Here is a 13931-nt window from a genome sequence, read left to right as displayed (position 1 = left end):
TGACCACATCTTAACTGGTGCCCCTGCAGGAAGGGCACCCACAGGATCCAACTGGGGTTGGTTGCATGCAAGACACATGCCTTAACCACTACAACCTCTCTTGGCCAAAATTTGACATTTCAAATGCATTATGTTGTTACACCCCACTCAGGAAGGGCACACACATCAGAAGTGTTGCACTCCTGAAAAAGAATTATTTGCCAAAAAGGCCCGCTTAGAGCAGTCAAGTCAGTTGACCCTTTGCATGGATTGTTTGGCCATAATTCTAAAACGTGGCTGTAACTATCTCTCTCTTTATTTTTGACCATTATTAGAAATCAGGCCTCAGTAATTCTAACAAAGAAGCACAGTACAAATCCCGCCAAAAGTCTCCCACTGACCAGTTCTCTGTGATCTCTGTTACCTTGGCGCCACGATCATGTTTTTCCCAAAACTTAGCTCATGAGTAAAGCAATTTTCAGTTTTCCCCAAAACTCTAAAACATTTCTCTCTTCCCACTTCCCTGAAAATTACCTGGTTTCTCCTGCTTACCCAAAACAAAGCAAACCCACAACAAAACTGCCTTTCACCTTCAGTATCGGTTCTTTAATATGCAGATTTTAGCCATGGCCTTTCATTCTGTTTCCCTGACCATCTCCCACTTTCTTTGATCTACAAAATTACACCCCACATTCCAGAGCTCAACCCTTAAAAGTTACCCAGCTCAAAAAATAAATTTGTCTTCGTCTTTCTGGACGCAAGTCCCCATGCATTCTGTGTGGTCTCATTTATTTCACATTTCATAATTCATATTTCATATTCACCTCTTTGTGCTCCCGCTTGACTCTCAGTGGGAAAATGAACTCACTAAGGTTATGCTTAGGGACTTTTTATCTCATTAGGATAAAGGTCCGCAGCATTATGTTAAGTATATTATTGCACTTTTTTAAACTCCTTGGGTAGTTATTCATAGGCACGTTATAGTTGCTATTTTAAACTGTATGTGGTGTTTACTGGCAGTACCCAGAGAATCATACAATGCTGAGTATCAAATCTAGGGCTCCTACATGTAGGACTTTGAGTTTCCTTCCTGGCCCCCTCAGCTGTATATTTTTCATGGATTGTTTGCTTATTGTTTTGATTTTGGCATATTAATATTGTAACTAGCAACATTATTAAACTGTCTTACTAATATTCTAATGTTCTGCATATTCTCCTGGATCTGGTACATGATGACTATTTTATGAAAATTAAAAATCTTTTTTCCAATGGAACAAGAAATTGGTGTTCCTTATAATTTTCTTGAGTCATGATCAACAATGCTAACTCTATATTATTGCTCCATTTGTCTTTTCTAAAATTTGCTTTGCAGTCATTATGTTGTTGAAAAGAAAATATATATTCTCTAGAACATTCAGACAGAACTCTGTGTAATGAAGTTAAGTATATGCTTATAACTGTATTTAAAACATTCTGCACCATAATAAGTTTTTATCCATTTGACTTATCAATTATTCAGTATCATATCAAAATTTTTCCACTGATTATATATTTGTCAAAGTTCTCTAAGAATTCTGTTAAAAGGGTCAAGGGAGATGCCTCAAAGGACTGAATGAAATACATGCAGTATCCCAGGTTCAATCTCCCCCACTGCCAAGAGTATCCTCAATGCCACACCAAAACAGTCCTTGAACTGAATTTCTGAGAACCATACAATATGCCCCTCCCAAAAAGGAAGAAGAAATTTCTTCTTTTTGCTTCATGTCATCTAAGGAGTATTTAAAAACATATACCAACTTAGACTTATTCTATCTTCCAGGTAGATTTTTCCTTTTTTCATTGTCTAATGTGCTTTCATTTCTAACAAAGTATTAAAGAATTAAGTTGATAAGATATTGATATAGCTCAGTGATTCTCAAAGTGAATGATAACAAGGGTGCTAGAAAAATGCAACTACCATCTCAATTGCCTCCAGAGAACTTGGGAGACATTCCTGCTCTCTTAAAGAAGGTAGATTTCTAGGGAGTACTGAGCATATTTTTTTGTTTTGTTTTTTGTTTTTTGGGCCATACCCGGCATTGCTCAGGGGTTGCTCCTGGCTGTCTGCTCAGAAAAAGCTCCTGGCAGGCATGGGGGACCATATGGGACACGGGGATTCGAACCAACCACCTTAGGTTCTGGATCAGCTGCTTGCAAGGCAAATGCCACTGTGCTATCTCTCTGGGCCCGAGCATTTTATTTTTATGAATAGGAGTCAAATAAATTTGGGAGCTTCTGAAATGCTATACCACCTTCTTTTCTGTTTTGATATGTTCCTCAGATATTTTATTCATCTGATTTATGATCAACCCTTCTTATTGTATACTTTAGACAAAATATTTTTCTTTTTATTAGTATGAGTTTAACATATTTTGTTCAGGTGGGGAGCTATACCCAGCTGTACTCAGGACTTACTTCTGGCAGTGCCCAGGGAACCATATGGTATGCTGGGGATCAAACCCAGTAGCCACATGCATAAAAATCACCTTATCATTGTACTATCTATCTTGCCTATTTTTTATTATATCTTTATTTAAACACCATGATTACAAACATGACTATAGTTGGGTTTCAGTCACATAAAGAACACCCTCTTCACCAGTGCAACATTCCCACCATCAATGCCACCCATATCCATCCACCCATACCCCCTAGGGGCCTGTATTCGAGACAGGCATTTCACTTCTCTCAATCATTAACATTGTCATGGTAGTTATTAGTGTATCATTTCTATTTCTCACCCCTCTTTGAAGTGAGCTTCATATCCTGAGCTGGTCCTTCTGACCCTCATCTTGCCTGAGAGATCTTTTAACTGTTGTGTTTAGCTCTATTTTTTACTATTTATATACTTATCTTACCTTTTGCTAATCCCCATATTCTTGATCTTTGCTTCTCTTTCCTCATATCCTGCCTTCTATTAGATTCTTGGTGGCCTTCTATTCCCTCCACAGCATAGCTAGAAGTTATACATTTCTATGTTTACAGTTAATATTTTTCTATCTTTTGTGATTACTTTCAATTTTGCATAACTTGACCTTTCAGACTAAAGTTAATCAATATCTCTACTCACATGGGTAGAATAATAGACAATAAAACTTATTTTGTTTCAAATCACATTATCTACAATCATATTCCCAAAGATGATGGTTACTAGTGTTTCAAGTTTGTATTTTCCGAAGTCTTAATACTGGTCACAATCAATATGTGTTTGTTTGGTTGGTTGGTTTTGGGGCCACACCTGCCAACACTCAGGGATTACTCCTGCCTCTACACTCAAAAATCTCTTTTGGCAGACTCGGGGAACCATATGAGATGCCAGAGATCTAACCCGTGTTCTTCCTGGGTTGTCCACAGGCAAGACAAAACCCTACTTTTGTGCCATCACTCCAACCCAGTACAGTTTTGTACAGTCAATACTTATTGGAATTTTCTATCAATTTAATTTTTTATAGCAGGAAAACTACCAAAGTCGGTCACTTTCTTAAGTTTTTTGGTGCTTGTGCCAAATAAATGGTAATGCTAGGGGGCTAATTCTGGCTTTGTACTTGGGGTCACTTCCAGTGGTAGTTGGGAATTATGCAATGCTGGGGATCAAGCCCAGGTCCCCTGAATGCAAAGTATTGTGCCATCTCTCTAGTGACAGTTACTATGTTTAAGATCTCTTCTGCTGCCTTTAGTTTCATGACAATAAATAAATACAAATTTGTTTTTATTTATCTATTTCCATAATCCCATTTGTTCCTTTAACCTGAAAATTTATCTCTGCTTAATTTTGAGACCATTTCAACTATTATCTCTTCAAATATTTCTTCTCCCCCCCCCCTTCTACGGTCTGTTGGTCTGTTTGTACAACTGATGGTCAATGTCTATTAAAACTTACTCTTGCCTCCATGTTTCCTGGTCTCTCATTTATATATTCTAACCATTTATGTAGCCGACCTAATTCATATTTACCTTCTAGCTCTTAGTTCTCTGTTGAACAGTTTCTAATTATGCTTTCTAACCCACTCACTAAATGTTTATGCTTAATAATTCTATTTTGACTTCCTGTGTTTTGTTTGCTATCTTCTTAATGGTGCTTTGTTATTCACTTGTTTGTTCCATGTGCATAGCCAGCTTAAACATCATTAAAATACAGTCCTCGCTGTAACTGTTAGACAAAACTCTAGAGGTCCCAATCTGATTATTTGGTTGTGTCTGTTGATGTACAATTATAGTATTCTGTGTCCATGAATGTGTGTAGTACTTGGAAGCTAAACTTACCTCCAGCACTTGATCTGTGAACCTCTCGAGCAGACCTTTCATTGTCTCTGCCATGCACTCAAATGTCTTGTTGGCACAAAACAGTTTTCCATAATAAGGACTGGGGGGCTCCCAAGTCACATTCATAGTGTAAAAATCAAGGTATATAAGACTATAGTATTGATTTCCCCACAACTGATTTTTCATCCAGAGCTCCTACTGAGATAACTTTATTGTACTGAAGAGCAAAATTTCCCCTCTGTCCTTCCTACAGATGTACCTGAGAACTTTCAGGACTCCTGGATTTCTGGGTGGCTCTGATTTCAACAACCTTGCCTTATAAAGGGTCAAGATCTCATTGAAATCCCATCCCTTAGATTGTTGAACATAAAAGATCCCTTCTTCAAGAGTCCCAACATCAATTCAGAGCCAGTTCTTCCATTTTTGAACTCCCTCTGCATTTCTGGCACCCAGAGATTTTGCTCGTTTTCAAAAGGTTTTATAAGCTCTATAACGCATTTTGAATTCTTTAATATATTGTGTCCAGAATTCAAATATCTCTGCAGCTTTCCTGGCTCCCATGTAATTCCATTCATTTGGCAGGCACAGGAGAGAAGCGCCAGCCTCCATTCTGCCAGCCAGCAGAATGTTCTAGCACCTGCAGCTGTTTCTGCGGCAGTTTCACTTCGCCTATGAGGTCAAGTCTAATTCTGTCCCCTGGCACCATGCTGGTCTGCCACAAACATCGAATGTCATTGGATCAGGCCATGCATAGCCACAGGCTCAAATATAAATCAAGAAAGGCATGAGGCTGAGGGAGATAAAGAGTCTATGAGAATGTTCTCCCTGGAGGGGCAGAGTGTGGGCTAAGCAGGAATACAAAAAAAATTGGACCCTAACTACAAATCAGTTTCTTTAAAAAAAAAAAACATACCACATTTGCATGATTTACAGTATTAGTATCTTTCTGTCTAGCAAAGGTCACAAGGAATCTCATCACAAGAAAAGCAGATGCCTGAGGTTGGAAAGATAACACATGGTTAGAGTACTTGCCTTGCATGCAACCAACCTATTCTCAGTACTGCACAAGATCCCCTGAGCACAAAGCTAGGGGTGATCTCTGAGTGCAGAGGCAGGAGCAAGCCCTGAGCACCAGGGCCCAACCCACCCAAAAAAGAAATGCTTGACAAGGAGCCAGCAGGAGCCAGGAGCTGCCTTTCTTTGACAGTATGATGAGAAACAACCTGTTCACATGCAATCCTAGCGGCATGTGAGTGATGACTTGAGTATGTCTGGCACCTATGAGATCCCAGGTTCTATTATGAGTCTCCCATGGCCCCAGGCATTAACGGTACTAATGAGTACTCTTGAGGAGATCCATTACCAAAGTAAGTCTACCTGTGACCTTCTTGTAAAACAAAGATGAAGATTTTCTGCCAGTACCTGTGTCTCCATACTCTCCAAAGATGTTGATGAACACATCAGCATCAGTTCCTGCACCGATGACATCCCCTGTGTACACCTTGACCTCGTACTTGTTACCTAGGAGTGAGGACAGAGAAAGTCTCACCTCAGAGTCTTGAGCTGGGACTGTAGGGATTGGGAGAGTTATGCACAAGGCAGGATTCCAGGTAACCCCCACAGAGACACAAGAACATGCACCTGTACTCAGAAGACCTAGTCCAGCAGACCCTGATCTTACTTGTCTCCACAACGGCAGAGACCTCCCTTTGGGGTCTATTCTGCCTCCACAACTACAAAACTTCTGCATACCATTCCTTTTTATTCCTGTCCTTTATCAGTCACAACGGGGGCCACTACACCTAGAAGCTGGAGCCCTCTACTAGGGGCAGGAAGCCCAGAACCCCTTGGCATGAAAGGCCAGGATGGGGGCAGATCTCTGAGCAGAAGGGGTCTGTCAGAAGGGCCAATAGGACTCCAGAGGGAAATGGGGGAGTGAGGGAGTGGAAGACAGGATGTGGGGGGCTGGGAAACATTTGTGGAAAGAGCATCAGGCATCCTGAATCCTTCCAGAAGGCTGAGTCAGAAATAGCAAGTCGAATGACAAAGAGGAATATTTTAGTTCACTGCTCTAGTGGCCAGGACCATCCCATGAAGAAGCAGGGTGCTCTGGGAGGAAGTGAATTTCCAGTCTCAAGTAACTCTGAGCAGCCACTCTGAGCCCAGCACCACATGAGGAGGGCAGAGTTCAGCAGTGTGCCAAGGAGGAAAGCCAGAGGTGACTCAATTCATCCCTCCCTCCAGACTTGATGCTCCAGGCATCAAGAGAGTAAGGTGATGTAGAGCAGTGCCCAGGGGAAGCCCAGGGAGTACTAGGCATTGGGCATCTGAGTCCTAGGAAAGCTCAGCAAAGTGGAGCTGGCCGAGAGTCAACAGGGAATGCAGCCAAAGGTCAGGAGTCAAGAGTCCAGACAGAGCAAAGTCTCTGGGCAGGAAGCTTCCAGGCCTTTCTGGCTGAGGCTGGCAAAAGGCCCAACCTCAGAGAAGAGGAAGTCAGGGGATCAGAGAGCTGGAGGACGCCACTTGTAGAACAAGCATGGACTGCTCCTCCAGTCCACAGCAAGATGGGGTTCTGGGCCAGCACTGCAGGAAAAAGAGCTTCCCCAGATGTCAGGTAAGCTCAGAGCATGGAGGAGGGAGAAGGGGCACAGCCAGCGAGGCAGGTTCTTCTTACAACTTGGGAGCCCCTGGGGACAGACAGATCAGTAATGGAGGCATAATGCATGAGGCTCTATGCATGCTGAATGACGTACCAGGACACTGCCAATCAGGATCCTAGGGAGCCTTCACAGATTGTGTGATCTCCAGTGTAGCCCATCCAAGAGTGGGCCAGTCCTGCTCACTGAAGAGCAATGGAGAAAAATAAAAGCCAGGGGCCGGAGAGATAGAATGGAGGTAAGGCATTTGCCTTGCGTACAGAAGGTCGGTGGTTCGAATTCCAGCATCCCATATGGTCCCCTGAGCCTACCAGAAAAATAAAAGCCACTCGCACTTTGAATGGCCCTGTCAAGGGACAATAAGGCTTATCTTACTGCTCTATCCCTTCTTTCCACATCCTTTTCTAAGCTCAGAGTCCTTGATATGCCATTTTCCAAACAAACCCCTGGGACCAGCGCCAAGCCTAAATTGTGATGACGTACATGCACTGATGCAAGAGTGAAGCCAACTTTAAGCAGGGTTCATTCTCTCAAGACTGGCAAACTCTTAGCACCATGGATTTAAGTCTCTTTCCTCAGTGGCTGTTCAAGATATCCCCTCCCACCCACAGCTTCCTGTGAGCAAAATTTCAGCAAGTACAAACTTACAATTCTTGCATCAAGTGGGTTTTCACATGTTAAGTTCCCTTCACCACAAGTTTAGAGAAAGGGGGGCACTGAGAGGGGGGAATTGGGAGAGGGAAATGCCCCAACACAGAAAACTTACTTCGTCCTATCCCATCCCATGAGAACCACTAACCAATAAAAGATTGAAAAGTCCTGCTCCATGGGGCCAGAGATATAGCACAGTGGTAGGGCATTTGCCTTGCATATGGCAAACCCAGGATTGATGGTGGTTCAATTCCCAGCATCCCGTATGGTCCCCCGAGCCTGGTAGGAGCGATTTCTGAGTGCAGAGCCAGGAGTAACCCCTGAGCGCCACTGGGTGTGACTCAAAAAAATAAAAGAAGAAAAAAAGAAAAAGAAAAATTTTGCTGCAGAGGCCAGAAGAACCTGGATGAGAAAGATGGAAAGTGAAAAAAAAAAGAGTTGGGCCCGGAGAGATAGCACAGTGGCATTTGCCTTGCAAGCAGCCAATCCAGGACCAAAGGTGGTTGGTTCGAATCCCGGTGTCCCATATGGTCCCCCGTGCCTGCCAGGAGCTCTTTCTGAGCAGACAGCCAGAAGTAACCCCTGAGCAACGCTGGGTGTGGCCCAGAAACCAAAAAAAAAAAAATTAAATAAATAAATAAATAAATAAATAAATAAATAAAAAGAAAAAAAAGAGTTGAGCATCATCAGCAGAACTGAGCTGCTATCCAGGGCAGACACAGATTTCCCCCACTATCTGAACGCAGACTCATCCCAGGAAGCCTTTTGGAAGACAAAATCTAATGAAGTGGAGAAGCCATTGGTCTTGACTTACTTGAAAAATCCTCGCACTCTCAGATTCCAAAAATAACAAACTAAATTGTACCAAAATTACATCAAACCTGAACTAACATTCACTGACAGAAAAAGCTAGAAGAACAAGATAAAGCACAGCCTAAAAGAGTTCAGGGGGATGAGCATGGCTAAGGTGCCCTGCTGCTGGGCAGGCACTCCCACCACAGCTGGGCAAAGCAAATGCTGATGCTACTGTTGCTTTCCAAAGCAAAGAACCTCTCCACTTTTGGCTGGAATTGGAAATGGGATGATGTCCTGCTTTCCTGAAAGTGATGCTGTAGCATGTTAGCCTTTGAAAAGCGGGGGGCACTTGACATCCCACTCCTTTCCACAAGCCTTGCAGTACCCAAGCCACATGCCATCAGATTCACACAGGCAGGACAGGAGACATTGAAATGCTCATTGACAAATTAGGAAACTAATTAGGAAACAAATTAGGAGACTCAGAGGGCAAATGGAGCTTTTCCCAAGCCTAAGGATACCAGAGGAGCTCCAAGCCAGAGCTTCCTCATACTTCTGCATGGCCTTAAGCTCAATGCTAGAGGTTAATAATGTTCTTCTGTAAAGGCCCAGTTGGCAAACATGATGGTCCTTGCAGGCCACTTGGTCTCTGCCACTGTTCCTCAACTCTGCTGTGGGTTCACAAAAACAGTTGAACACAACTATGTAAATACTATGCAGACAAGACCATAGAGAGAGAGCTTAGTGGGCCAGAGGGCATACTTTACATGCAGAAATTCTGGAATTAATCTCTGGCATTATTGGTCCACCAAACACTGAGCTAGGAAGAACCCCAGAGTGTCACTGGATACAGTACATAAACAAGTGTACATGACTACATTTCAATAAAACTTTATTGTGGACACAGACATTTGAGTTTCTGATCATGTTTCTTGTGCCATAAAATCTTATTCTGGCCTTGATTTCTTTTCAAACTTAAAAACTTCAAAAACACTTCATACCATAAGTCTAGCATACATTAAAAAGAACAAAACAACCAGTGTTGGCCTGGATGTGGGGGAAATGGAACCTACAACCACTACTGGTGGGAATGTCAAATAATGCAACATATTTTGGAAAGCAATATGGTCATTTTTCAAATGTGGAATACCCCCCTCAAGTGAACCCAAGCACCAAGCCAAGTGTAGCCCAAACATCACTGATGCTGCCCTCCCTCACCCCCAATAAATAAAAATAGAGAACTAGTTCCCTGTGGGGGTAGCAGGTAGGCACCTGGTAGTTTGGAGGGGGGACAGAACTGCCTAGGGAGGGAGTCTTGGTTCCCTCAGAAGATGAAGGGTCAGAGTGTCACCTTCTAACCACTTGAGCAAAGCAGCTCAGGACTTCAAAGACTGGCAGGATGTTTCTGTTCTTGGTGAGTGGACAAGGAGGGGTAGAAGGAGCCATATTCTCTGCCCAGCATGGAGTTGTGTGCCTGGGCTAAGTCTGATGACCTGTGATGCTGAAGGAGAGGATACAGTCTGAGATTCCCTGAAGGGTGGAGACAGAGGCAGCACAGTCCTGCCCCATAGCCTTTGACCTTGGACCTTCAGCTTGCAGCTTGACTCAGAGCAAACTCAGAGCAGATGCAGGAGAGGGGGGAGGCCACACTGAGGACAGGCTAGCAGGGAGCTCAATGGCTTCCTCAAGCCAGTGTGGAGAGATTAGAGCTCGGGACAGAGACAGGAATCGCTACCCTGGACAGCTCTAGAGTTGGCCTGGCCTAGAGCAGCTGGCCTATGATCTAATTATGAAATCCTCCCAGGTTCTGATTTCTCTCTGACCTTTCCACAGCACTTCCATAGGAGGCCCCTCAGGCGCCTTCGTGCAAATGAGAAAAAGAATAGCTCAGCTTCAAGACCCTTTACTGCCATCTGTTGGATAACTGTCACCAGTGGTACCACAAATCTACCAGTGTCTCCCATGTCACTCTCCTTCCCCCAGCAGCCCTGGCCTGTAAAGAGAGCCTCTTTCTGTGGTAGGTCAGTTAGAGCATGCTCAAAAAGAACACGTAGAGCACTGAATGAACAACAACAACAACAACAAAAAAGAATAAAGGGGCCCAAGCTAGTAGGGCATTTGCCTTGCATATGGCTTACCTAGGTTCAATCCCTAGTATCCCATATGATCCCCTGAGCACTGCCAGGAGTAAGTCCTGAGCACAGAGCTAGGAGTATCTCCTAAACACCACCAAGTGTGGCCCAAAACCAAAAAGAAGAAGAAGAAGAAAGGATATAAACCTGGGACAGAACTAATCACAGGTACCTTTGCTAACTAAATAGAATTTAGCGAGAGGGTGAGTGGGTGGAGGTATTTGCAGCTCAGAGAAACTGTCTGCCCAAGGAGTCAGCACTGTGACTTCCCTGCCCTGCACAACGGACACACACGACTTTCCCTTCCATAGGCCCCTTAGCAGAGGTACAAGGCTGTTCCTGCAAACAGGAAATCTGTCGCCTGCAGGCCAGCTGGAAGCTGCCTGCGTGGGCTTCCAGAAAAGGCAGGCACTGGCAGGCCGAGCTGCCTCCTGCACCCGTTATGCCAGCCTCCCCCACAACCTCCCCTGCTCTGTCTGGAACAGCCAGCACCAGCCACCCCATAGAGCCGCATTGGGTTATTGGGAGAGGCTGGTTGGGGGAAGAGAGGCACAGCCATGAGGGAACCAGAACCCCCAGAATCCCAGTGCCACATCCACAGTGGAGCTGCTCATTGTGTTCCCCTGTGGCATGACTCAAGCAAGTCCCACCCCTACCCCTATCCTGCTTGCCCAGAAAGGCTCCAGCCCAAGTGCCAGGTAACTGACTGGAAGTGCTCCCAAGTGGCACCTGGATGAACCGTGATGTGCTACGCCTCCTCTCTCAGCCTCCCCAGATCTGTGTCATTAGAACGTGCTGTGTTTATTTTGGCAGGTGAGAAGCTGGCGGGTGGAGGAGGATGACTGGACGGATTTTCATCACACCCCCAAGTCCATCCGTGGTGGTGCAAACGCGGACTTCCGCTCGCTGAGAGCCCAGCCACGTGGCAGTGAAAGTGAGATCGTGAGATGGCACAGGAGCTGCGTGGGAGGGCAGGGAAGAGGGGCTGCCTAAGGGGGTGAAAGAAGAGATGAGCTTTGCCTGCCCAGAAGGCCCCTAACTACTCCAGCCTGTCCAGGTGTGGGAGTGAAGACTGAGCATGGAGTGGCACAGACACTGCCAGCCTGGGATGCCCCCCCTTCCTGAGAGCTGGCCTGCCCCCTCAAACAGCCTTAGAACATCTCTGCTTTCTCCTACCTCTCCTTGCAGACACACCCACTCTAGACAACGTTCGCAAGAGTGTTTGATGCTTCTTGAGTACTTAGGCCTGTTACTTCCATGATGTCATTCAGTCCTCGACAAACCCCATTGTAACTCTTGACCCCGTTTACAGACGAGACAACAGAAGAGGCAGGAGCCTTCAAAAATAATTATGTTCTCAGCGTGAGAAAAGGAGAAGCAGGGTGGAGAGATAGCACAGCGGCGTTTGCCTTGCAAGCAGCCGATCCAGGACCAAAGGTGGTTGGTTCGAATCCTGGTGTCCCATATGGTCCCCTGTGCCTGCCAGGAGCTATTTCTGAGCAGATATCCAGGAGTAACCCCTGAGCACCGCTGGGTGTGGCCCAAAAACCAAAAAAAAAAAAAGAGAAGCAGGGACCAGAGAGATAGTACAGGGGTAAGGCACTTGCCTTGCACACAGCAGACCCCTGTTTGATACCCAGAACCCCATAGATCCCCTAAACACCACTAGGAATGATCTCTGAGCACCTCTGGGTATGACCCAAAATCTCAGAAAATAAAAGCAGGAAGACTAGAAAGAGCACAATGAAATGTGTACATGTTTTGTCTGCAGGGGGCCTGTGTTGGACACCTGGTATTGCCTGGTTACACACACACACACACACACACACACACACACACAGTCTAGTATGGCCCCAACAGAAAATTAAAATGATGAAGCCTAGATTTGAACTCAAGGCATCTGGACAGGAAGGTGACCTCTGAGCTGCCAGATCTAGCTCACTCCCCTTCCAAACCTGTCCCACTCTAGAGCCTCTAGGTCTGAATTATTTGTGCAGCACAGACAGTGTGCTCAGGTGTGGGCCGTAGTCAAACCCGGTGTAGCATCATGCACATAAGACTATCACTCAGATACTCAAGTCATCACTCAGCTGCTTAAAACGTCACTCAGACACTCAACAGATATTCAGACACTCAAACCATCACTCAGAGACTCAAACCATTACTCAGACACTTAAAGCATCCATCAAACAAGCACTCAGACACTCAACCCATCACTCAGATACTCAACACATTACTCAGATACTCAAAACCACCACTTAAACATGCACACCATCAGTTGGACTCTCAAACTATCACTGAGACCCTCAACAGGCGCTCACTCATAGCACTCTTGGGCAGTAAATAGGGGGAAAGAGTCTATCCCTTTCAACACCTCCAAAGAAACAGAACAACTAGTGTGAAACTGTTAAGGTAAGCCTGGTGGTATCAGGGTGAGTCAATGGGGGGCAGATAAGCTGTCACTCTCTTGGCTCTCCCCACTCACTCCTGCTTAATTGATCTGTTTGCATCATACCTCCAGCCCCTCTCCAGGGTAACTTTCTAGCCCCGTCCATCTGCTCACCAGCAAGAAACACACCTGAATAGTCAGAACAAACATAGACTCAAACCCCTGAACATCACCGAGTGTGGGCCCAAAAACCAAAAAAAAAAAAAAAAAAGAAAAGAAAAAAGAAAAAATTAGAGAGAATAGATAGATAGTTGTCAGGGATATGGCTCAAAGTTAGAGCTCTGGTTTTGATCTCCAGCATTGTATAATCTCTTAGTACTGCCAGAAATGACCCCCAAGTATACTATCAGGAGCAGTTTCTGAGCATCACTGGGTATACATCAAAAACAAAAAGGATAAATGATAGATTGATGTACAGATAGACAGAAGATATATATCAGAATGATGCCTAAGATTGGCTAATTACTCAATAAACAATAATTACTTTAGGATTATGAGATTATAATGGATTTCACTGATTATTTTTTTAGTTCACTTGAAATTTTTTATACCTAATTTCCCCCTGAAATAAAAATTGAAGATAAAAATCCCCCAAAATCAAATCTGAACTAAGCTGTACCTCTTGGTTGCAGATGATGATATGTGGGACCTCTCTAGCTTTAAGGACCCCTGAAAGATAATGCATGTCCATGGAAAATGACTCATGCCTTTAAGATGACTTTGGCATAGAAACCTTTAGGCTGGCAGAAAGGCTGGCAGGCAGGAGGGCATAGGTGTAGAGTTATACCTAGTGGGTGGAATCTTGTTCTTGAGTGACCACTAGGTTCCCTCCAGATAACATCTGAGATTCAGAGGAGGAAATCACCAGAATGGCACAAGCAGGGGCCAAGGCAATGCCTGTGTCCTAAATTTAGATTTTCATACTCTAAAAAGGACCACTTCCACCAATAGGAAAATTAAAAATGA

General features: G+C 44.5%; 1 protein-coding gene across 1 annotated transcript in view; it reads right to left on the bottom strand.

Annotated features, from left to right (window-relative positions):
* The window catches only part of LOXHD1 (lipoxygenase homology PLAT domains 1), a 154297-nt gene that overhangs the window by 112072 nt on the left and 28294 nt on the right, over positions 1-13931 (bottom strand). Inside the window, 1 exon segment of the mRNA XM_049781504.1 lies at positions 5704-5802. Coding sequence (XP_049637461.1) covers positions 5704-5802 — 99 coding nt within the window.

This window comes from Suncus etruscus, chromosome 10, assembly GCF_024139225.1.
Source record: "Suncus etruscus isolate mSunEtr1 chromosome 10, mSunEtr1.pri.cur, whole genome shotgun sequence".
Classification (NCBI taxonomy): domain Eukaryota; kingdom Metazoa; phylum Chordata; class Mammalia; order Eulipotyphla; family Soricidae; genus Suncus; species Suncus etruscus.
This window is presented reverse-complemented; position numbering and strand designations above follow the sequence as displayed.